We start from the raw sequence: 27040 nt of genomic DNA on the forward strand, positions 1-27040 counted from the left end.
TATATATGTATATAAAAAAGGGGGTTTAAATTATGATAACTCTTCGATGTGCATATTAAACAATTATTTGACAAATTAATTTTTAAAATTAAGTGTGACACTTTTTAAAGCAATCCCTTGCTTTGCAATAATACGTCGTTTCTTATCTTCTTTTACGATTTTCGGATTCTGGTTATGATTTTTTTAATATATGTTCTAAATTAAATACTCACGTGAATAAATATTTTACCAAAAAATGCAATCTGGAACAAAAAGCTTCCATATTCGGAACATAAATAATTCCTATTTTTATGATTACCCTAAGAAATGTCATTTTTATGCTATATCTAATTGTTCTGAAGCTTCATCTAAAATATTCATGCAATAGTGATCATCTTCACTGCATTCAAATTCATTTTGGATAGTATAAAACATCCTTCTGGACTATAAATTAAAAAAAAAATGTAATTTACTAATAAATGATAAAACTATTGAAATGTCAGTACAGTTCACATAAGAATTAATTACTGCAGAAATGCTCACGGAAATTTGTCGCAACACAGACTGTTGTATCAAGCACCGGCTGCATCTACCGAGCGATCCTAGGCAGACCATTTTTAATTAATTCCAGATAATGAATGAATAGATATTTGGTCGTAGAATAAAAAAATTATCTCTTTTTAAACCATTACCTGATGTTTCTGAAATAAAAAAAAATAATTAAAAATATTTAAGAAATAGCTTGAAAAAAATGTCGAGCCCACCTCAACATAAAAATCTTCTAAATTTCTCTATCAATTTTTGTATTGAAAGATAGAGTTTTTCTCATTGCTTTTTTATTCTAAAGTAGAGTACGCTCGGGATAAGGATGCCGGTTTGTTATTGTGTGCGTGTACATGAGAGGGAGAAGCTATGTAGCGTGTACTTCGTTGTCTCGCTTTCTCTTTTAAGGACAGTCGCTGATTCGTCAATGCTGGTATTCGTCATTAAAGTGCAGTGTGGCACAGAAGTTCGATCTTCTCTAGTGATTTATTTTAAATAATTTTGTGTTGATATTGGCTTAACCCAGATATGTCCCATGGGTAGGTCACTAAACTCGTGCCACTGTTTTTTATTTATAAATGAAATTTTAAGAGAACAAAATTTCTTGGGCATATCTGGATTAATATCAAGGCTTCAAATATACACTGTTAGTTATTCGTTCTCTTACCCGTGGATTAAAATATTTTAATTATTTTTCCATTAATCTGTACGTTGTTGGTTTTTTTCACTATTCTCTGTAAGGCTTAAAAAAGTTATTATTCTTATCGTTGCGCCAATGATAATTTTTTAATTTATTCAATGGATTCTAATGAGTTAATAGAGTTGTCAAGCCATTAAACAATCTGCGAATAATTTCTTTCCCCATTTTATATCTTTTTGCTTTTGAAGAATAGCTAAAGACTTCATTATTTTTTTGACTAGTGAAAGATTTTGAATTTTTCAAATATTTAATTAATGACATCAATGTCTGGTTTCTTCGATTATATAATATATTTATAATTGTCCGTTGAAATTTCCAACTTAGCTCAGATGTATGTATGTTAATTAAACATATATTTTCTTTTAAAATAAAAAAATTAAATATTCTGAGCGAAATTGTTTTGAGCCACACAGTTCACGCACACAATAACAAACCGGAATCCTTATCCCGAGCGTACTCTAGTGCATTTTTGTGTTGAAATATAAAAGTTTTCACGTATTTTTTTTATTCTAAAATAGTGCCTCAATTTAATCATTTGAGTAGTGAGTTAATTAATACACATTTATTAATTTGTTAGCATACACCTAGGAATTTTACGTATTTTTACATAATTGTTGTTACTCATTTTTTTTATTATTTTATATTGCATTTATAGTAAATTGTACAAAAAAATGATGGTTCTCAATGTTTTATTTTGTTGGTTTATTTTAACTCTTTTCTTAATATTAAACAAAATAGTTTCTTTATTAGTTTTTATCACTATACGTGATAAAGTAGTACTTTTTTCCCCATATTAAGTTTTTCTATTTTAAGTACTTGAAATACAAAAAATAAATATTAGCTTCAGAATTTTTTTCACGCATCATCCACTTTGATTTAAATATTTTATGCAATTCATGATTGAAACACATTTTCAATGGCTAGGCAGGGTGACCATAATTACAGGAATTTAAAATAAAAAATATTATTTCATTGAAATAAAAATGTAATAGATATTTTTTTGATATTTTATAAAATATATTATAATTGTTTACAAAACATTTTGAAATTATTGTATAATATAATAGTAAAATTGATATTAATATATACATATAGCGTAGGAATTCAGGTATTTTTGTACGTCTAAATATGTCATTGTTATGGTAATTGAAGCTTTATGTAGAATTTTTGCTCGTGTAGACACCAGACAGAAAAATTCGAAGAATTTTTAATATTCTACACAAAAATAAAAATTATCTAGACGCGACACTGCTATCGTACGTTCCATCTGCTTAGAAATTTCTTGCGAATGTATTCCGAGGAATTGCGCTTAGAAAACATCGTCTTGTTCACGCCCCATTCGAAACAGGGGGAGAAGGCGTCAACGTATCTACACGTATACACATAGGTACACTTTAAAATAATAATAAAAAAACTTGTCTCAAAATACCGAAAACATCTGTCGGCAACGTGTGTCCGATCGCCGTGTCTTTTGTGTGAAAAAGTCACCAATTGAAATTCACGCCGAGACAATTCTCTCCTTGCAGATTCTTCTGCCGTGTAACCATAACTTTGAGGGCTTGTCCCAGAGGCCAAATCCTCTCTTTGGATTCCATCCACCTGCGGCTGTGTCACACCGTGGGGCTAAACCCCGAATAACTCCGCAATCGAGTGAAAGAAATCGCCCTCGTGATGGATTGACGGGTTTGTTGGCCTGCTCGATTGACGTTTCGCCAATATATGTCCCGCACCTGATTGCGGCCTTAACACGTTCACCGCCGACTAATGTAATCGCAAAAAAATCCGAAACGAAAAAGGAGTGAAGAAACGCCTCCCGAAGATCGGGTCGGTGTCGTCGCCTCGCGGCGTTTTTTTTAATCTAATATTAATTATCAACGCGAAATTGTTGCAAAATAATTAAATATGAATTACGATAAGATCTGGTTGTAAACAAATTAGCAATCAAAGGCTTGCGTCAGTACGTCGTCGGCACGCTTTGTCATGTAATAATGATCGTAATTGCGACGGCTAACAATTAATCATGTGTGAAATGTACGATAAGGCATTGACGGCTTTTCTATCGATAATAATTAGGTATTTATCGGAAAATTGTATGATTATTTTACATTTAATTTTTGTAGTAGTTAACACATCGCTAATTGTTTTCTTTGCACTACATGTGTTGTAATATAAACTTCGGATTGATTAAAATTAATTTTCAAGGTAAAAATCTTGCTCAGTTGTTCTTTTTTATAGTAAGCTACCCATAGTTTTCTTCTTCACGTGTATCTTCTATGTAGAGGTATATCCTGCTTCTAATAATTTATTAATAACTACTAGCTTTCTCTAATAAAAAATATATAAAATGCCATTTTAGTTATGAGGTCCGGAATCATTGTTTTCTCAAGGCCCGGGTTCGTGCCACGGAATTTTTTTCTGACTCCAACTTTGAATTAAAAAAATTCATTAAGATAATCTTAAAATATTAAACGTATTTTTATTTATAATATTTTCATGTAAAAACAACAATGAAGAAAGAACAAAAAATAATTATTCGGTTGGATTAGTGCCGCGCCATTTTTATGTGTCTACGTGTGGCCGGTCAGCTGTTGTTGGGTATTTGATTTAAGTGTGTACTTCTTATTACCGATTTTTTACCACTCGGACTCCACAGCTCTAAAATTAATCTATTATTTTAACTACGCATTAGTTAACAAGAAGCGGAAAATTTTAATAAATAAGTAAATCTAATATTAAACGATTAAACATCACGGTTTTCCTTATAGAGTATAAGTTTCCTTATTTACATATTTATTATATAAATTGCATTCATACGACTACTATTAAATATAAACATTAATTAAAAGCCTTACGAACATCACGAATATTTTTCTAAGGTCCTCAATTTCGCTTCCATAACTACCGTTTAAAAAACACATTATATCCATTCGATATAAGCAGCACCTGCGTTTAATCCACAGGTCCCTGAAACGCCCACAGGGATGCGTTTTTTTTCACCATCCACCCACGGCAACGGTCGATTTATCCACAACGCTAATTGCCAGAGGGCCGAGCTGGTGTCACGAACTTCAGTGCGATCTAAACAATTAATTAAATGACAGTTCGCGTGCGTGCCGAGATGACATCCCGGATAAAAAGGCTGACTGACACTTTGGCATAAACCCTGTATGTTTACGCGCATCGAGTAGCTCTCGGCCTCCTCTTGACCTCCTCGTCTCTTTGCCCGGAATCTGAACGTTTGAACTCTTCCTGCTCGTCTGTCGTCTTCCTTTCCGGTCGTGATTGACATCGCGCTGACAGCTCAGAGATTCCACCGTTCGTCGTACACCTGCTCGTTCGCTAGTTAGCGCTTCGTAACGAGGTTAGCGAATTAGGTGAGCTCGTGTGTACAGCTACTTTTATAAAATGCATCATATTTAATATACAATTAAATACATCTATATCATAACAATTTAGATATATGTACGCATCCATCCATAACGCGTGCATGGCCGATGACCATTACCCGTATTTTTTTTTATACGCGGTAATCCAATTTGCATATTTATGTTTTATATCGACGAGAATTATTTCAATGATCGCTGGTTATCAACCAATGGCTTGCGTATCGTTTTATGTACCATGTTTATAGAACAAGAAATACCATTGATTTTAGCTTTCAGTTCATTATTAATTCCATAAAAAAATATTACACATCATCATTTATCGGCCATCAATTTTAATTAATACAAAATAAGTGACATATAACAAACTCGAAATAATATGGAATCAATTCGTATTTTATGACTACCTACATATAATTTTAATGATCTGTAGAATTCAGATTTTAGGGTTTCGTTATTTTTACTTTCTCTGTAAAATTGGGATAAGTCAAATTTTGTTACATCAGCATTTATTCGGTGTTTTAAAAAAAAATTAAAAAAAAACTCATTCATCTAGTTCTTTTCACAAGTGAATTAATCTTTATTTTTATGATGCCAAAGTTGTTTTTAGACATATTGTAGTGACATGAAGTTGTCAAATTATTATTTGGTAGATAAGTAGAAAACATTTAGCGATTATTCAATTTACACTGACACAATGCCATCAATATATACGTTACATAATATAAATGTATTTAAATATATTTAAAGCATATCTGATTACTTTCCAGTACAATATATTTAAAATATCCTTTAATTACAAATAATCGCATTCATTGACCAATCACTATGAATCATGAATGAATTGATCAATAATTTTCTATCAATGAATTATATTATAGTACTCGACATTGTGATTTTCACAACAATGAAAGGAAATCCGCGTTTCACCAGCGTCGATTTTCATTCATGTCGCCCCGCAGTATTTCTCAATCTGAGCCGTTGCGAAATTGTCGTTCTTCATTCATAAAATTTCACCCATATGTGACCAAATAATATACAGAGCCGTGTTTATCGTTTTCTCATCATCGAGAGCCGTGCGGCAAAACACGAGAGGACAGGGCCGTTTTCTGGTTTTCTACTCCGGGACAACACGGTAGTTCTATAACCGGTTTCAGTGTCCCCATCCTCTCCTGTCGCTGTCAGAGTGTGAACACACAGACGTGTATGTCACGCGAAATGAATGTTTCTATTTGACAATTGATCAGTAGCAGAACGTTCACAATTAGACATATTCCGATTTTGTTTGAAGAAGGATGACGTAATTTAGCAACTGGATTTATGATGAAATTCTAGTATAATAATGTTAAGATTGCCAAATATGTGTAAGGCCACAAATACGCAGTGCTTCTAAACGAAGCTTAAAAGCTTGAATTGCGCAATATTAATAAAAAGCGTGATAAATATTATGATTATTTTTTTTACAATATATGAAGCAGGATTGATATAATTGCATATTTATTACTATTTTTTAAAACAAGGTACACAAGCAGCAATACCTGTTTTTAGCATCGCTTTACAAACTATCATTTATATATTTTTTATTATTATATTTACTTTATTTATAAAAGCAGTTAAATCCCAATTATATCATTGATTATAAACGATGGTTTTTAGCTGTCAGTGTTATCGCGGTTCAAATTGATCAATAATGAAGCATTCATATTTTAAATCTGTCAATTTGAGCGACTGTTCTTGTGACTTATATATTGTTATGTCAGAGACATTGTGAGTTGGTTTCTCAAATCTTCAACTAGCTTTCATAACCGTTTTCTGTGTTTTATACAAAATATCGTTCATTGTATCAATGAATTTATTATAGTATTTTCACAACAATGAAAGAGAATAGAAATTATAAACATTATAATATATTTGCGTTAACACAGTCAGTTCAAGAGCTATATATTTCATCATTATTAATAATTGAGAAAGAGATGGCATGTTTGGGGTTTCGCCCCTACTTATATTTAAAAGAAATTTATTATTATATTTTTTTTATATTTATCAGTCAATCGAAGTAATGCTAAGTATTTTGTACGTGTGTTTTAGAGCTAATAGTAGGAGCAAAAACCTAAACTTGCCATCTCTTTTTCAATTATGAATAATGATGAAATGGATAGCTCTCGAACTGACCGTGTTAACGCAAATATAGTATTGTTTTTAATTTTTATCATATATAGGAGATCGAACTTAGTGATTATTATATAATTATAATTCCGATTGATCATAAAAGATTAGGTTTTCCTCGATTTTTCTAATCTCACGATTGAATATCATGGCGAAAATATAGTGGCTTCTATTCATTGCGAGCTATAATAGTAGTTAATAATTAATAAAATATATATCACTGATTTCAGTCTAATGTCTCACTACTTATTTAGTGGTTATTGATTGTGTTTACCTGGTTTTAATGCAAAATAATAATTATCGTGTCTAGGAGATCGAAATTAGTGATTTTTATATAATTATATTTCCGATCGATCATGATTTATTAGATTTTCCTAGATTTTTCTAATCCCACGGATGAATGTCGTGTTGAAAATATAGTGTTTTTTTAATTTATTTATTGTAAGCTGTAATAGTAATTAATAATTAATTAAATATATACCACTGATCAGTTTCGTGTCACACTACTTATTCAGTGGTTATTGATTGTGTTTACGTGGTTGTAACGCATTGAACTAATACACGTCTTGTTACCAATAAAAAATTACAATAAATGCAGTATAAATCGTCTTTAAATATATGGTACTGGATCACTTAATTATTGTAATTACTGTTGATTTAATTTTTTGCAGTTCCTTATAATTTGTACTTGGTTCGTATTAATTGCGGTTGAACGCAAAAGGAACAGATAATTAAAAAATCACCATATCATTCAATAGTCCGTCATAATTTTGTAAAATAATAAATAATAATAATTCGTAATAAAATATATGTCACTGATTTCAGTCTGATGTCTCATTGCTTTCTTAGTGGTTGTTGATTGTGTTTACTTAGTTATAACATTTGTTAAGTTGCAATATATAATTGGGAGCTTTTTTGTTTTTTATCATACGTACGTACTGCAACTGTTTTTGCAATTTTTTTATCCCTTGAGTACTGTATGTATTTATATATTTTTTTTTTGTAATATTTGCAAATTAATATTTAAAATATACTAAACGTATTCGTCAGTGTATAAGTCTCAGGTGTACAGCTACAATATTATTTATCAAAAACATGCATGGCCGTCTCTTTATGCCCCGTGGACATAAAACGATTTCGTTCTCATATTCCCTGGCCTTCTCCCCACCCAAACAGTTTTTTCGACCCGCCAGTGTTCGAATTTAATTCGATCATAGCTGAAGAGTGTAATTTTAAATTCAAATGACGTGTTTCGTGATGCCCAAAAACGAGTCTCTTCCTTCTCTCGCCGGTGAAGAATTTCTGGCACGGACCAATAAGGATCCACCGAAAACATAATGACGCCGAGCTATTTTATCCTCGGGGTAAATGTGTGTTGTAAACAGGCTGTTAGTTAAGAATTTTCGATGGCGTGGCATCATCGGTGGTTTTTATACATATTTTTTTTACATACACATATTTTTTTGGTCAGACACACACTGCACGATAAGCTCTCACTCTATTGTGTGTATCACCATGATTGCTATTAATTATTATAATTGTTGTTATGTGGCCATATTTTAATTCGGGTTCAACAACTCATTTTCGGAACTTTATCGCGTGTATACGTGGGCTGTTCAAAAACTTATTTATTTTATATATTTTTTTAAGCTCACTTACAAACCAGAGTCTCGACTTAAATTCTCCATATAAATTGTTACAATCCATTATCACCAACGAGTCGAATATTATGCTTTGAAGCACTGTTTTTTTTTAAATTTAAAGAACTTTTCAAGCAAGCTATATATATTGAAATATTTGTATATTTAATATGTATTAAATGCATGTGTATGGGTCGGGTTTCGAAGCATCATCTGCCGTTAAACATGTTCCGACCCACACTGGTCTCTGGCAAGGCATTAACATAATACAGGCCTTATACACATACATCTCGTCCCATTGGACGAAATTTCGTTCGGGGGATCTTTTTATGAGAATTTTATGATAATACGCGTCTTTTTACACAATCCACACTTTTATAACGCATCCTTTACATATTGATTGAAAAATGTATGGGGGGGATTATTTTTTTATGAATTAATTTTTTGGTATAATAATTTTGCGCTATTACGCCTACGTGTTTCGCCAGCATCAATCGTGTATATATGTATATATATAACACAATCATTAATGCCGGCATCAATTAATCTGTTTTTTAACCGAAGTTATACTTGAAGGAATGCATTGACTATAAATGGCGTTAATTATAAAAATGGCCGCCGTATCCAATATGGATATAATAAGAAAATAATGTTTAAAATCCATTTTTAATTCGGGCCACTCAGCTCAGCGCGCTATTATTATAATATATAGAAAAATACAAATGTTCAGATGAATAATAAATGAAAAATGGCGCGGGATACATCGCGTAACGATTTTTATATGCAAATTTTTCTATATGGATTTCGTTGCGCCTACGTTTCGCGTTTTCTACTCCATTTGTAAAACGCTAATGTCTAAAATTTTCGAGCGTCTCTGAATAAAAAATGACGGATTCCCCCGTAGTTTTTTCTTGCTTGAATAAATTACATAATATAATATATATACATTTATGTATATACGCACGATAATCGATAATGCTTGAATTATGTAAATGTTTCATGCAAATTATATAGTTTTTTTAATTAATTCCGTCAAACGACGCATACGTAATATTTTTGTGCGTTTGATATAATCGTTCAGCCTTTGACAGTTTAAAGCAGGGGTGTCTCGTTAAATGTATATAAAACATTACACGGTTTAATTTTTACAATCATACCTCACGCTAAGTATTTATAATATATTTTAAATACACACGAATTTTGTGTCTAGGGTTTATTGAGATATGATATGAGTTTTATTTCATTGCAAATGCGTGTCAATTACATATTATTGAAATCAATAAAGTCAAAGTTTAAAATTTGTTTGAAGTTTGCTGATCCTATTCCGGCATTTTTACCTGCTGATTGTTATTATTGTATATAAACATCGCTCAAAAAAGTATTTTGAACATAGTGATCTCTTTTCTGCTTGACTCGCTCGCTATACTGCGATGCACAGCTCTGTCGCATCGCAAAAAGGATCAGAGCGCAGCATCAGTCGTCCAGAAAAGTGGTGCACGTTCACTTTACATAATGCGGGCACGCCGTATTCCGCAAACTAATGAATTCAGAACCACCGCCGATAGGTTAAGTGCCGTCAAGCGGTGTTGCCCATTCATGGAAAATGCAAATTGTGTATTATATAAATATACCTATGTACATATATACAATATAAGCATGTATGATAATAATATATACGATGATGCATACACAGTGCCTTATGCGTGTATAAGTACGTACACATAAAAATATCGCATTATAATACTATGGTCGGCGGGCATTTTGAAGTCGTGAGCGCCTCGTTTCATACACTTATAGCCTGGTTGTATCATGACTGTAAATGGCAATCTATATTATGATAAATTGTGCCCAGCGACTCGGCACTATTGCTTTACATGCTTTTGTGTTTGAGCATTGTCGACACAAAACTGCTACAAGCGCCTTTTGTGCGCTGATATTATTGAATCTGAATAGCGCCGTACATGCCTTCGCGTGTTAATTAACCGAATGCCTTATCCGAGAAAATAACGAAAAAAACCTGTGTCTATTTTTAACAGCGACCAAAAATAACGCCGTTATGATTGTCTGCGTTTTGGTGAATAAATACACGCAGCTGTCGATAAAACAGACACCTGTTTGATTGATTAAATATCAAAATTTCATCGGAAAATTAAGGAATAGTTAACTTCAAAGTAGGTGCAATTCTTCTAACAAGACTCCAGCGCACATATGAAATTATTCTTCGATCAATCATATTTTTTTATATTTTCAAGCGACTTAATCGTCCTGTTTTTAGAATGCTTTCTAAACACAGTAATGCGGTAAAATACACAATAGTTAATCGACCGGTTAAATGCTTTTTAAACGCCAAAATTGTTGAATACGACGGGATAGTATTTTTAGATATTTTTCTAAATATCGATAACAATGCTTCGGGCTACTTTAAAATGCCCCTCATTATAGAGCAGTCGTTTTATTCTAATTGAACGATCAGAGGGATTTATATAAATTTACTATACAAAATATTTTTTACTTTAAATAAACTACATTTATCAAGAAAGTCATTGCTTTATCTTATACATATGTATATTCTTAAAACATTTACATTCGTGAATATATATTTTATTTGTCTTAAAATCTGATTTTAGATATTCTTCTAAATTAAAAAAAATAATACTCCCGGGTTCTTTTAAATGTCAATTAAAATATCTGAGAGATTTAAAAAATAAATTTGTTTATACACAGGCTACTTTGTCATTAAATATTTTTTAATACTTGAGAAAATAAACTAAAATATTCTCAAGAAAGTCATTGCTAATTGTACATATTCTTAAAATAATTAAAAAAATATTTATGTTCATTTCTATATATATTTGCCTTAAAATTTGTTTTTGAAATGTTTTCTAAATTTTATTATAAATTTTCCGGGCTATTTTTAAATGCCCCTTATTGTCTATTAGTCGTTTATTTCAAATTGAAAGATCAGAGGGATTTTTTGAATAAATTTGTTTTTAATTTCAATGAAAGTCTCCATTGCCAATACATTTGATTACGATCTGATTATTCTACAACTTAATTTCTTAAGAAAATAAAGATTAAACTGTATTTCTTGAAAATTATCAAGAAATTTCTTGCTTATCTTACAATGTAGTTTTATTCTAATTGAAAGATGTGAGGATATTTAAAAAAATAAATTTGCTATACATCAAGCGCCATTAAAAACACCTGATTTTTAAAATAGGTTTTTTATAAAAATTTTATTTTAAAAAGTCAGTAAAAAGTTTGTATTTCTAAAGAAAATAAATCTTACACTGTATATTTCAAGAATCCTAAATATGGTTATTGCTTATATTACTTACAATATTATATTCTCAAAACTATAAAAATGGTTATTAAATTTTTTTATGTATATATTTTATTGGTCTTAATCAGATTTTAAACAATTTCATAAATTTTAATTACATTTTTTCCAAGTTATTTTTAAATGCCCCATATTATGGATCAGTCGATGTATTCCAATTACAAGATGTAAGGGACTTTTTATAATTAATTTGTTATATAATACACATTTTAAAGATCTTTTAAATGTTAATGATAGGCTCCTATTAAAAACATCTGATTATTAAAAAAAAATTCTTAATACAATAAATCTTACAATGCATTTCTTGACAATTCTCAAAAAAGTCATTGCTAATCTTAAATATTCTCAACACAATAAAAACATTATTTCCAAAAATATTTATTTTCATTTTTTCAATACAAAAAAAATGTTTTTGTACATTTATTTTATTTCCTATAAAATGTGTTTAAAATTTCCTATAAAATTATTAAGAGTGCTTTGGGTTACTTTTAAATGTTCTTCATTCTGAATCAATCGTTTTATTCCAATTTAAATTTATAAGGGAATAAATTTGTTATAATATACATATTTAAAATTTTTTTAAACATCAATGATACTTAGCTATTAACTCTTTTACTGCAGCTGATATTTTTGCACGCCATTTCGAAATTTGTTAATATATGAGGGGGCTCTTTTTCATAAATATTATGCTTCAATAAATTCAAGTTCTTTACAGCCTTAAATTATACTAAATAACTATATTATTAGGCTTAAAGGTTTATGGCATCTTTAGTTGCCCAATTTTCTTGATGACTTCTATAGAAGCCATCCGCAGTGAAAGGGTTAAAACATATGATTATTCTACAATTTTCATTTCTTAAGAAAATAAATCTGTATTTATCAAGAATTCTCATAAAAATCATTGTTAATATTATATATCTTTAAATGGTATCGCCAAAAATATTTATGTACAATAAATTTTTTTCGAATATTTATATTTTTATATAAACTCTAGTTTTAGATATTTTTTTAATTTTTAAAATGAGCTTCGGGCTACTTTTAAGTGCCCCTCATTGTGATTTAGAAATTTAAATTTTATAAATAATTAATTATGATCTGATTTATTTCTTAAAAATATTTATTTTTACTGTATTTCTCGAGAAAGTCATTACAATTAAAATTGTTATATATACATATATTTTTTTTTTTTTAAATCTGTATTTTTAGTTATTCTTCTAAATTTTAAAACAATACTTTAGGCAATTTTTGGATGCCCAGTCGTTTTAACCCAATTAAAAGATCAGAGGAACTTTTTTTGTCATTGTTGATTTTATATATTCTCAAAAAACAGTATAAATGCATATAAACACATCTTAGGCATACAAAAATAAAATAAAATACATTTACTGAAATGTTTTATTTACTTGGAAGAAATGGATTTTAGCAATAAATGTATTTAAAGTTAAGAAATTCTTCTCGTTATTAGACCATTCATTTCGAATACAAAAATAATCTCTTATAATTTGATTTTAACCCTTTCACCGCCGATGGCTTGAAAATTAGACAGTAGGTACTCATCTAATAATATGGTTACTTAGTATATTTTAAGGCTGTAAATCACTTGAATTTATTGAACCATTATATTAAAAAAAATATGGTATGAATATATGCCCCCCACATATTTAAAAAATACTATTTTAAATATTATTTTAAATTAAAATCTGCATTATAAATAAATTAATTGAAAAATAGATACTATTTTTTAGATTAAAATAAAAATTCTGTTTTTTTTTTTATTTCAGAAAGAGATTTTAGAAACTATTATTATAGTATACATACATGATTTTGTAACGACCTGTTATATACCAAGTCATTGCTTATCGATAGAAAACTTGTGGGTATTAATCCCACATGAAATTCGATTGTTTTTAAGTTCTATAGTGCCTTAGAGATCGGAATAATTAATAATAATATTTTTTTATTCAGATAAATCACTATAAGCTATCTTAGATTTACGAATATAAATTGATTATATTGTTGAGCTTTATTCTGTATTTATGAAGCTTTGATTAACTTCAAAAATTTATTTCTGTAATATTTGTGTCAACCGTTGGCTAATTTGCAAGAATAGCGTGTGCAATATACAACTGTTTACTTTTCCGATGTTGACACTTGTAGTCATTCGCTGAATAAAATTTATAAGCCCACCGATAAAGTGCATTGTGCAAAAGGATCGTTGAAACTCTGCCAGGATTCAACAACATTCTCTAGAAATAAACAACTTTTGAGTCATTGGATGTAAAGTAAAAATCGCACATACACGTACGCGCGATAAAAATAATGCGCCTGGTCGAATCGAGAGTTAATCATCTGGAAGCTGCGGCATCGTCTTGATATCGCCGTATGTAAAGGAGATACGATTAAATTCGCTATTAACTTTAATGTGACCGGTTCGACTTTTTGCTTCGTCGGAATATGTCGCCCCCGATGCAGCGCCGATGCAACGCACAAAATAAGTTATTTATGCAAATTATTTTGCGACGCGCATGCGCATAAACTTTTCCATGATATTATGTTTTTTGTCGTCTCGCTAATAGCTGAATCGCGTGTAACTTCGCAGTTTATTACGCGATTGCGGGACGTATCTAATTGAACTTAATTTTTTCACATAATCTTTTGTGTGATTTTACCACTTTAATTGGCGATGGATAACCCGGGGCGCGTTTTGTCGTGTGTCTTGATTTCGATCGAGTTGCGGGCGTTAACGTTTTGCACTACATTTTTTTCAACAACATATATTAAATGCGCCATCATTTAATTTAAACTAGATATTAGAGAAGCGGATTTCAATAAAAGCTCAAAATTTATTACATTCATAGTTTTATTTTGTAATAATAATTCAAGGGCTACTTCTAAATGCGCAACATTATTCAGCAATTTAATTAATAAAATAATATCACAATCAATTTTCATTAATGGTTGATGTTTCGTAATCAACTACTATTTTGAAATATATTTCATTGATATTACAGCTTTTATTGATTAGCAATTGACTTTTTAATATGTTATTAATAATTATAAATTTCATAAAATTATTATTAGTTACATTTAAAATGATAAACTTATAACAAAAAAATGAATGATTAATTCGTTTTAGCGAACACAATATTTTGAGTCATTCGAGACGAGAAATCTAAGTTACTCATCTGTCGTCGGTATTTGGTGACAGCCGGCGTACATTTCTTGTTATTTTGCGGTCAAAAATTTGGTCAGCGTTTTAAATTACTGGATATTGATCCAAAAAAAAAGCAAAAATAAGAAAAAGGGTCGTTTCGTGTGGAATCTTTGAGTACTTATATAGTAGTTGGGCCGCGAATCGGATTTGTGAACGTTCATCCGACTTGATTGACGGCCGGCATTCGAGCTACGTCTGAATTTCGCCGCGAAGAAACGCCGCAGGAATACCACTGACAGTGATCTGTGGCAGAATAGATTAGAAGGTTGGAATCGTAACGAAAGGTCGCATAGCTGCGATAATGTTGCGGGTCGGCCGACAGATCGAATCGCCGAGATATCGCCGGCGATAATATCTTTTCAGTTTGCTGGATTCCTGGAAAAGTAAAATCCCCAGGTCCTGCAATTAATTCTAAGCCGATTATCTGCGTAAATCGCTTAGCTGGGTCTTAACGTGGCTGGCCCCCGACGTCATAATAGCCGATTGTTACTTTTGGTTTTATCGGCTTAGCGCGACCGTCGCTTTGACGTTTGCATTATGTATTACCTTTTTTTCTTCAATGCTCAGTTCGGATTCAGATTCTGAAAACATTTATGTGCATACGTTTGTATACGATACTGTTTATTTGCATCGTACTGGTTTTTGATATAACATCAAGGACGCTGTCAAGGTAAGCCACACACATGTGCTTTTTCATACCACATACATACACACATACACCAATTAAAAAACAATTAGATATGTTATCATAATATTTTTTTAATCTTCATTATCAGGTAACCAAAAAAAGTTCATGCTGTTTGTTTACATATATAAAAAAAAAAAAACTTCCTTAAAATAATATCATATCTAGCGTCAAAAAAGGTGATAATTCAGATTTATTTGCCCTATATGCCCTATATCTGGGAGATCGAAATTAGTGATTATTATATAATTATAATTTCAATCGATTAATGTTTTTCTAGATTTTCCTAATCTCACGGATAAATATATAGTGGCATATATTGATAATAAGCTATAAAAATAGTCTATAATTAATAAAATATGTATCACTGATTCAAATACTTTGATTTCAGTCTGGTGGCTCACCACTTATTTAGTGGTTGTTGATTGTGTTAACCTGGTTGTACGCATTTAATTAATGCATGTTAAATAAATTAACAAATGCAGGATAATTCCTCAAATAAATCAAATATAAGACGTTTATTATTCTGCAATATTATATTAATTTATTCAAAATATACTTCTTTTAAGTCAATATAGCGCTGGAAATAATCATAGAAAATTTCAAAACATCTTTTGTGCCTTTTAGGTCACGATTGAGCCATTTTGGACGTCGTCAATGGTGTCAAAACGTTTTTCTTTCAACGCCAAAATAATTTTAGGGAATAGCTAGAATTTGAGTCCAAGAATTTGCGTAAAATCTTCGCCTTGTACACTGGTGCATTATTATGCAACAACTCAAAATATTTTTTGTGGTGAGTGTCTTGATAAAGAGCTACAAAATGCATACCAGAACTAAAAAATGGCGCAACTAAACCTGGAAATTTGACTCTTTAGGACAGACGGTATAGGTTTGCTTGTTAATAGCAAAAACACAGTGAAATCTTTTTGTAACGAATACCGAAATAACGAAATTCCCAGAAAAACTATCATACAAAATGTTTTCATTGTAACGAAGATTGATCTCAGTATAACGAAATATTTTGATCCGAATTTAAGAATGATGTTACAACTTAACACAATATTTCTTTGAATTCAGTTTGTCCTTGACTTGATGTGTGCCAATATTATTAGTCTCAAAGGTTTATTTCACCTTTAGGTGCTTAATGAACACTGGCGATTTTCTTGATGACTTCTATAGAAGCCATCCGCTGTGAAAGGGTTAAACATGAAATTTGTTCTTTTGATTACAAAGTTTAATCATATCTTGCGAAAAGCTTTTTTGCTTTAAACTCATGTAGAAAGAATTATTCTCGATTCAATTATCGCAATTTAAGAGACAATGATAACACGATTAAATGCATATATATGCAATATTATTTACTTAGGTTTGAATCCATTTTGGACCTTATTGTTTATCAATTTGTATCGTGTCTGAGATTGGATAATCATTATTTCGATCGATCGTCACAGATAAGGTTTTCCAAGATTTTTTATAACCAAGAATATATATGATTGCTTTAGTCTTGTGCCTCAATACTTATGTAGTAGTTATTGATTGTGTTTATACGGTTGTATAGTATTGATTTAATGTTGCAAAATAAATATTAATATAACAAACAAACAGCATATACTTTTTTCGTTACCTAATAAAATAAGTCTGGTGTTTCATTGTCGCGAGCCTCCGTAGCAGCCGGTTGATACGCATACCGGACGCTCAACTTTTTTACTGTAAATATAAGGCAATATATGGTAAACGTGGCAATTATTTAGCCATAACATATCCAAATATCACGAATTGTTATTATAAAAAAAATATGTGTGTAGATATCTAAATGTTTCTATTACACATACACATATGATACACACAATGAGATCGTTCGATCTCTCGATCGATAAGCTACGCTGCTCCTAGAGTCGACGAGGACCTGCTCGATTTTTCAGCCTATCAGAACCGGAAGCTAATAGGGTTGGGCTGGTATGGTAGGATGGAGACGACGCACGAATCGTCCGCCTTGGGTGAGGCCGGGTCAATCAGTCGAGGGGTCGAGCGTCAGCCCTCAGAGGGTCACAAGAGAAAGATGGAGTATTGACGCCGCGTTTATTGCCCGGCAGGTGCACGAGCTGTGCGACAACTTCTGCCACCGGTACATCAGCTGCCTGAAGGGCAAGATGCCCATCGACCTGGTGATAGACGAGCGGGACGGCGGCCGCCCCGGGGACGGCTCCACCAACGGCGAGGGCGGCGCCCGCAGCAACGCGGACTCCACCTCGCACACGGACGGCGCTAGCACCCCCGACGTAGTGAGTACCCCCTTCAGCGCGCCCCCTCCGCAACTCCTCAACACCTATAGTCACGTGGTCCACCCGTGTTCCTAATGTGTCCATACCCCAAACACCCAACCCGATCCTCACATCCTTCCACCGCTCACTGTCACTCCGCGGACCGACCGACACACGCGGGCGCCCCTGTTCCTCAAATACGAAGGCCAATATGCAAAAACGAAGTCTGAACGGGGGTGCTACTCGCGCACTTTCTAGATATGTTAAAATAATCTAATATAAGCTCACTAAGTGTACGGGTAAGTCGCATATCACACATTATATGTTAAGTGTACGACTCTGAGGAAGATTATATCAAATTTCACTTTCAAAGAGGAACAAGTCAAATATGTTATTTATATATATATACACTATTGATTGAATTTATATATATAAATATATATAAAAAAAATAAAGTTCTAATTTTTTAATCAATAATGACTTGTTACTCTTTTTAACTCGTAATTAAACTTTGATTTAAAAGAATAGTTTTATATAAAGGCGGATCGTAAAATTGATGTATTTATGATAAGCAATCCTACGCAGAGTCGCACACTACACCTACAAAATACATACTTATATTTAAGTACAATTATTTTATAATATTTATATAATATATACTATGTATCTATGTATATAAAATATGTATTTAAAAAATGGTTTTATTTGTATGATATATGCGACAAATCCGTATTTTTAGTGATGTTATTATTGTAATCGTCGTTGTGAAGAGTTTAACATATTTTTAACCATTGAAATAGGTATTTTTATTGCATTCCGAATGTATCATATTTGTTTCATAATCTATGTTCAATTCAATGTAGCTCTTCACGCGACGACTCAAATGTTTTTTTTGTAATTGAAAAAATCTTCGTTTTTGCAATTGGCCGACCCTTGAATAAACCACTGTAAAAAAATATACGCATTTCTGAGACTGACATTCGTGAACGCGTGCACGATCGAGTTATCTTCCTAATTTTGTGATATTCGAAAGAATTTAATCTAAAAAAATACAGTGGCGATCTGATCCTCAAACTCCAACATCCTTTTCATCATCGAACAATCCTCCCGTACCTTTCGATTATTGACCTTTTATTAATTTATTATTTTAATAACTTGTTGCTAGTTGATAATTAACATGTAGTGTGTAGATTTTGTAATTAATTTTTAAATATTTTTTTACTAATTTTTCGAACATTTTTTTGTTGTTGTTACCCACATTTATTGTTTTATTATTGATTGTTCTTGTAAAAAAATGTTAGGTTTTTTAGCGAATTGTTTTTTCAACATTTATGATAAGAACATAATACGAATGTTTTGATATAGCCCTTAAAAATATACCATCGGCGCGTTGAGTGTTGAAATTCTAGAATTTTGCGTTAAGCGCTGATTATTATTATTATATATTTTTTCTAATTTTTCGACTCGATGAAAATCGACGCGAAATGTTGTGAGAAAAGCCTAAATATATATAATATATAATAATAAAATAAATGCGTAGATTAAATGGTCAAAACTTAGGATAATTGTCAATTAAAATAATATACTACGAAGAACGTTTCTAAGATACCTGCTCCAGTTTTTGCCTGAACAGAGCTCAATAATATATTTTAAAATATGACGTGCTCTTAACGATTGATGATACAAAATAATGTATACGAAATATACTTTTAAAAAAAGATAAATATAATTATATTTACTATTTTACTTACATATTTCTCATAATGACTAACGATAATGTGCTTACCTTATTAAATTTACGTGTATTATATATTTACATAATATATACGAATGATAATTAAATGAAAAAAATGAAAAACACACGCGAAGATGGTGAATATATGAATGGTTAAATGTTAATTGTAAACTCAGTATACGTAAAATGAGACAATGATTGTATGGCATAAGTACTTACGCATAAGTTGTATATTGATATTTTACACTTTTTGATCTCACTTAATAAGATGTCTGCGCTTAGCACTAGTTGAATATGTATGTATATATAATTTACATATACATATATACATTCTTTTCGAAAATACGAAACGCCATTTTTTGTCAGTGTTGAAATTGTGATCATTTATATTATCTAGAATTGAATTAGTTGTGCATAGACTGTTTTATTAGGAAAATAAAATACTATGATAATTAAAAATAAAAATAAAACAGAATCTCTTCGAACGCACCTGTCCCCGAATAAAATTTGCCACCCACCTGTCTGTCGTATACGATTTGTCTTAAATTAGGATTGTTTTTTAATGCGTAATTAATACTCGAACCTGTCTTTAGTTTTATTAGTATAGTTTTTAATAACTTGTTTAATTCGCGCAAAACGAGGCTCGCGTAGAACGAGGGGATGGGGTGTGTAAGATTAACTCATTCGATACAATTAGTCTGTCTTCAACGTCCTTGTTTTATCGGTGTTAACGACTAACTCGTGTTATTATTAAATTAATGAAAAATATATACGTAAAAAGAGTATACGAAAAAATATTTTTATTATACGAAAGATGAAATATGTCAATAATTTTTCAGGACAGCATATTAAAAAAAATGTATTATATATTTACCCAAGAAATACCACTTTAATCTACGTTTAGAATGTTAGGGATAAAAGCAAAATAAAAATTATATACATATATAATTTTAATACATAAGTAATAAACAATAATTGGGCATTTTACTTATGATTTTCTGATGGTTTACATTGCAATGTTGATCTTTAAAAAATATTGTGTTTATGAACATTGTGTTATTAATTTCTATCGCATGTGTTGGATAGGTAGAAAATTAAACTCATTTTTTGTTTTTTGTGTTAAGGTATTATCATTTTAGTATTTTGAGTATTAAATTATTTATATTATATAAAAATGGACTTGTATTATATATACATATTGAAAAAAACGTGATATGTTTGCCCTCACAGGTAACTGATATTTTCTTTTATACACATATACAATATAGGTATAATATTATTTTTCATTTTTTTGGATGTTCGACGAAGTGGCTGAGATTAATAATGAATAAACGTTATGTTTCAATGTAAATGAAAAACTGTGTTTTTATTGATATTTTCAGATGTATACATTTTTTTTTGGTAATGATCGACGTTTCGTGGTTATTAAAAAATATGTATGACCGTAAAAAAGGGGGGCGTTCAGGGTAAACATGAACGAAAATTCCATTAATTCCTTTTCCTCACGAATATAGCCGGTTATTAGCATAGGATTTCTATTTCATTTGCAAACTGCATACCATTACGAAGAAATGGCCTCCTTCAGCGGCCTCTGCGTTCACCTTTTCAGCGTTCATAATTTGTTCTGAATTGGTGCTGGGTAAACGCAATAAAGAATATGATTTTCAGCGCTTTTACACACACACATAAACCCTTGAAAAAATATTTATTAAATAAACCTTTAGGGATTTTACGCGCTGCTTTTGCGGTCTTCGATAACGCCTTATCGGCGCCGCTGTAATAAAATTCGCAGTAATTTACTTTTAATTTTGTTTATATGCAACGTACGTGTAAAATAATCAAAATTGACCATAAACATAAGCGCCCTAATTGTTTTTTCAATATTGCTATGAAAACATTTGATAATTGCTTTACGAGGGAGCTTAACCCTTTATAAAAATAAATACAAGCCGACAATAACAACCCCAGCGATTTGGATAAAATAAAATATTGAATTTTTATGTCTCTATTTCAATCATAGCGCGGAGCAGTTATGAAAGTTGAAAGGTCTGTTTTTGGTATATCGGTGTCTGGATGGAATAAAAAAGCGTAGATTTAGGCGAAGTATTTCCTCGGAGGGGTTGAAACTTTCCCTTATCCCTGCAGGAGCAGCGGGAGGGCAACCTCGGCGTGCATAACTTTTCAACTTAACCGTTTTTAAAATTGATTTTTTATGGCACGTTTTGAGAATTCTTAAGCAGACGGAAATATTTTCCTAGGACGAGGGGAAAAACTTTTCATTTTCTACCGAAGCTTTTCTTCGACTGCGAACAAATTAAATAATAAAATATATCAGATTAAATATAATACATAGAACACCACTACGAGCTTTTAATTGATATTTGAATTTTGATCCGAAGCGCCGCCCTAATGGCGTAAACTTTCTCATGTGTGTCACTAACATTTGCGATAATCGCAACTTCCTACTCTTGTAAAAGACATTACATTCGGCGAAATTGCAACTACAATAACCGGAATCGTCGGAAACGCTTCGAGTCCGTCATTAGGACACAGGAAATTGGTTCATCACCGACGTGGGGATGTAACGTTTGATAATGATTTCATAATAGTCGCACAGCACCAATAATGTTATGATGAAATCTAATCATAAATTAAGCTCGAGATTTTTTTATTCTTGTACAACGCCAACGGCGCGAAGTACAATTTCGTTTATTCATAAAAATATAATAAAAATGTAAATTTCGCTTAACGTGCAAGGTAATTATGGAAGGATTAGAACAACAGTACCATTTCAATGGGGGGATTCATTTGCATATTTTTATATTCAGCTTTTATTCGTCGGCTCAAACGAATCACGTATTGTACGCAAAGGAGGTATAATAGTTGTTTTTAACATAATAAGTTAATAATATCAAAAAACGCAATGCGGTCAGCGCTATTATTGCCTTTTTTAATTTAACAACGAGCGAACGCGTGATCATAAAGAACAATTCAGAACAGTGCTTTACAAGCTTTAATATTTTTTATTATTATCATTAAAATATTAAAATGTTTACGAAGAGTAAGGAAATTGCTCTTTTTATCAATATATTATTTGTTTAATATTTTTTTTTCAAAAAGTTAAACCTAATAATTTCAAGATAAAAATTTTGGTATATTAATAAAATACGTTCCTTCATTCCATGTATAGTTTTTTAATTAATGTATCTTAGAATATGATAACGTAAATAATATATAATATATGTATTGATTATCAGATTATTTGATAACCTACGAGAAAAATATTTACGTTTAAATAAAAAAAATTTTTCCTTAAAATTCAGATTATTTCACGAATATTATTATTAATGGACGTATCATGGGGTATGGTAACATAAATAATAGATAATGTATTTATTTATTTAAAATTAAATTACTCCATAATACAACCAATAATTATTATATCATATATAGCCTACAAGAAAAATATTGAAATTAGAAATTTGATATTCTAGGAAAAAAATATTAAGCACAAAATAATAAAAAATACGTTTCTTAAATTTAGATTATTCCATGCGAAGTTTTTCAATGGACGTATCATGGGGTATGCTAGCGTAAATAATACATATCATATCTATTTATTTTCAATTATTTACCTCATGATACAACCTGAAATTTGATTTTCTACCAGAAAAATATTAAGCATAAAATAATAAAAAAATAGATTTATTAAAATTCAAAATTTTCAATGCAATTTTTTTAATGGACGTATCATGGGGTATGCTAGCATAAATTATACATATCATATAAATTATTTACCCCATGATACAACCATAAATTTGATATTCTTCGAGAAAAATATTTAGCATAAAAAAAATCATTTCTTATAATTCAAAATTTTCCATGAAAATTTTATTTTAATAGACGTATCTTGGGGTATGCTTACGTAAGTAATACATAATATATCTATTTATTTTTTAATTATTTACCCCATGATACGACTATATATTTTATAACCAAGAAAAAAATATTGGATATAAAATTTAAAAAATACTTACCCTAAAATTCAGATTATTGCATTAAAAGTTTTTTTAACGTATCTTGGGGTAGGATGACGTAGATAATACATAATATATCTATTATTTTTTAATTTAATTTTTCTATAATAATACATAGCCAAAAATAAATTCCTTAAAATTCAGAGTATTCTATACAAAGTTTTTTAATGGACTTATTTTGGGGTATTGTAACGTAAATAATACATAATATGTCTATTTATTTTCTAATTACTTACCCCTCGATACAACCAGAAATTTGTTTTTTTTTCAAGAAAAATATTAGGCATAATATAAAAATATATATTTCTTAAAATTAAAAAATCGATGAACTCTTTTAATGGACGTATCTTAGGGTATGCTAACATAAATACTATATAACATATCTATTTTTTAATCATTTACCCCATGATACGACTATATATTTCATAACCAAGACTTGGATATAAAATTTAAAACTACATTCCCTAAAATTCGTCCATAAATTTACCAAACTACAAAAAAAATATAAAATATAGAATAAAAAAATTCATTCTCTAAAATTTAGATTATTCCATGCATAGTTTTTTAATGGACGTATCTTGAGGTACAATATCGTAAATAATACTTATTAAAGCTATTTATTTCAAATTCAATAACCCCATAATACTACTGGTAATTATTATATATACCATACTAGGAAAAATATTGGAATAATAAACATAAACATATTCCCTATAATTTAGATTAGACATATCTTGGGATATGATACTTAAATAATATTTGTAATTTAATTACCCCATATAATTATTAATAATTATTATATATAGCCTATGAAGAAAATATTAGATATAAAATAAAAAAATACGTTCCTCAAAATCCAGATTATTACATGCATAGTTTTTTTTTAATACGACAACGTAAATAAATAATACATAATATATATATTTACTCGAATTATTCACTACATAATTCGCGCAGAAATATATTCAGATATTAAAAAAATCATTCCTTAAAATTTGGATTATGCAGTGCTTAGATTCTTTAATATACGTATTTTAAGTAATGATAACGTAAATAATATATACGACCAAAAATTGAATTATATTGATTTCTACAATTACGTTTAACATAGTTAGTAATATATTTCATTTTATTGTCTGGATAGTATACTTTTGAAAAAGAGAACTTGTCTTCATAAAAATGTAAACAGCATTTTAGCTATACTAAGATTTATAAATATTTATTATTAATTTACTAGAAAATTCTTATCCTTTATTCTTTAAATATAATCCGATTCATTTTTAAATTTAATAATAAATTAATAATTATATAGGCTTTACCGTTAATTGCAATTTTTCTTTTCGAATTTACTTTTAAATATTACAAAAATTTGGTTTAGATTTAAACCAATTATATGTAAATTTTAGAAAGGTATTTTACTATCATTGAATATTTTAATTCATCGTAAAAAAAATACAATACAAATATTCCAATAATGTTTAAGTATTTCCTTTAAATGTATCAAACCAAGCAGAAGAATTGGTAAGGCTATGTTTTATTAATTAAAAAACGGATAAACGCATTCAGGTTATTATCGACCGTTAGATCTGACCGTCAGCTGTTTGCAGTTAAATTTTACTCTCACTCGACCGACGAAAGTTAATGTCGCACAATATCCGGCGCGAACGTCTTGGATGTTATAAGCCGCGACACAATTATTATTATACACATTCGCGTTTTTGCGTTTAATATTCCCGTTAACACGTTTTTGACACCGAACCGTGTAGTAGTCGTCCAGTTAAAGCTACACACAGGTGCATGCGTTCTAATTTTACGATCGGACATTTTAATATCCGGAATGCGACCCGCGGTTGGAAATATTCGAATACCTGTAGGAATTTTAATTTGAGTCAGGATAATTTGAAAGTTAAATTTCTATACATAAACGCCTCCGAATCGATAAGTTGTAATTAATATGTTGAATAAATTTTCGACCGAAAAAATAACGACCCCCCGAATAATTTGCAATCGGAGGGTGCCGTTTTTTGAACCTGGCCGAAATCCTATCCATTAATACTTTTATCACGGCGGGCCATTCATTAACGATCGGAAAGGCAATTAAAGCCTGACCGGGGTGAGGGGTCGGAAGACTTTGCATGCAAAATGAGGCTGCGGGCTAGGACAGGGCTAAAGACCTATTAAAATCACCACGTCGGCGTGAGATTACAGTGTGGATTCCTTCCACCCGAACGCTACCCCTAAATTGGAATAAAATTAATCTAAGCCGATATATTTTTGGTGGACCAATACTTTTCTGAAATTAAAATTGTGACAATGCCATAGATTGATTCGGATTACTTATAAAAGCATAAACATTTAAAGTTGCATGCTAGCATGGAATTAATTAAGAGTTCGATCATTATTTATAACTGGTCGTTGAGTTGAATATCTATTTTTTTCTTAATTATAATCTAACGATTTAATTAAAGACTATTTCAGGGCCAGTTCTAGAATTTATCTCTACATTTTTCTTATGTTCTGTATTATTTTTTAGTAAAAAACATTATTGAATACAGTGCAAAAAATTTAAACTCACATGCTATTTCACTGTTCCTTCTATTCTGGAATATACGAAGCACCCCTTGACAATGTGCAGAAACATCCACGAAGTTGCAGTTTAAGTTTGAGCTCACGTGCTAAAAAAAAAATTATAAAACTGTTTCATCAACGAAGTGGATACATTCCATTCGGGAATATAAGCAGCACCCCCAGATCATTTGACTCTCTGGATTCACTTGGACTTATTTTTAGTTACATACACATAGATACACTTATTAGTGCACTCCATCTGACCCTTATACATATATTTTAGTCTCATCAGAGAGCATGACTCTTCCTCAATCCAAAACAGTCCAGTTTTGGTCTCAATTCGCCCATTTCATGTGTGTTTTTAGTAATATGATCCTTACGTACATCCTCTATAATATTTATCAACATTTATTTATTGCAAATGCTTCAGAAGGAATAGTTATTTTTACCGTTAACATAAATTTAGATATTTGTATGTCTTTGAATTGATATTGATAGTCGATAATGCATTATAATTTTTATAAATATTTTCACCACAAACGTTTTCTAGCTATTCAAAAACAATTTATATATATAATATATAAATAAGTAACTGTCTAGTTTAGTAGGCATTTAATCTGGTTTAGCTTTTACCTATTTCTTAATTTTACTTTTAGTTATATGATATATATAACAACTAATTTTTATTTTATTCGTATTATTCGGGCGTTAATGGGTGGGGTAATTCGTTCATTGTTTTCGATTGGGCTCGTTATTTATGCATTGGAATAGATTAGGGGCGGAGATGGC

At 30.5% G+C, this 27040-nt stretch overlaps 1 protein-coding gene across 4 annotated transcripts in view; it reads left to right on the forward strand.

Annotated features, from left to right (window-relative positions):
• Positions 1-27040, forward strand: part of hth (Meis homeobox homothorax) — a 533594-nt gene that overhangs the window by 48957 nt on the left and 457597 nt on the right. For all 4 annotated transcript variants that reach the window (XM_088189405.1, XM_088189407.1, XM_088189406.1 and 1 more), the window contains exon 6: positions 17744-17932. In XM_088189405.1, coding sequence (XP_088045531.1) covers positions 17744-17932 — 189 coding nt within the window. The remainder of the gene's footprint in view (positions 1-17743; positions 17933-27040) is intronic.

This window comes from Plectrocnemia conspersa, unplaced genomic scaffold (genome assembly GCF_051122295.1).
Source record: "Plectrocnemia conspersa isolate PC_06_02 unplaced genomic scaffold, ASM5112229v1 ptg000008l, whole genome shotgun sequence".
Taxonomy (NCBI): domain Eukaryota; kingdom Metazoa; phylum Arthropoda; class Insecta; order Trichoptera; family Polycentropodidae; genus Plectrocnemia; species Plectrocnemia conspersa.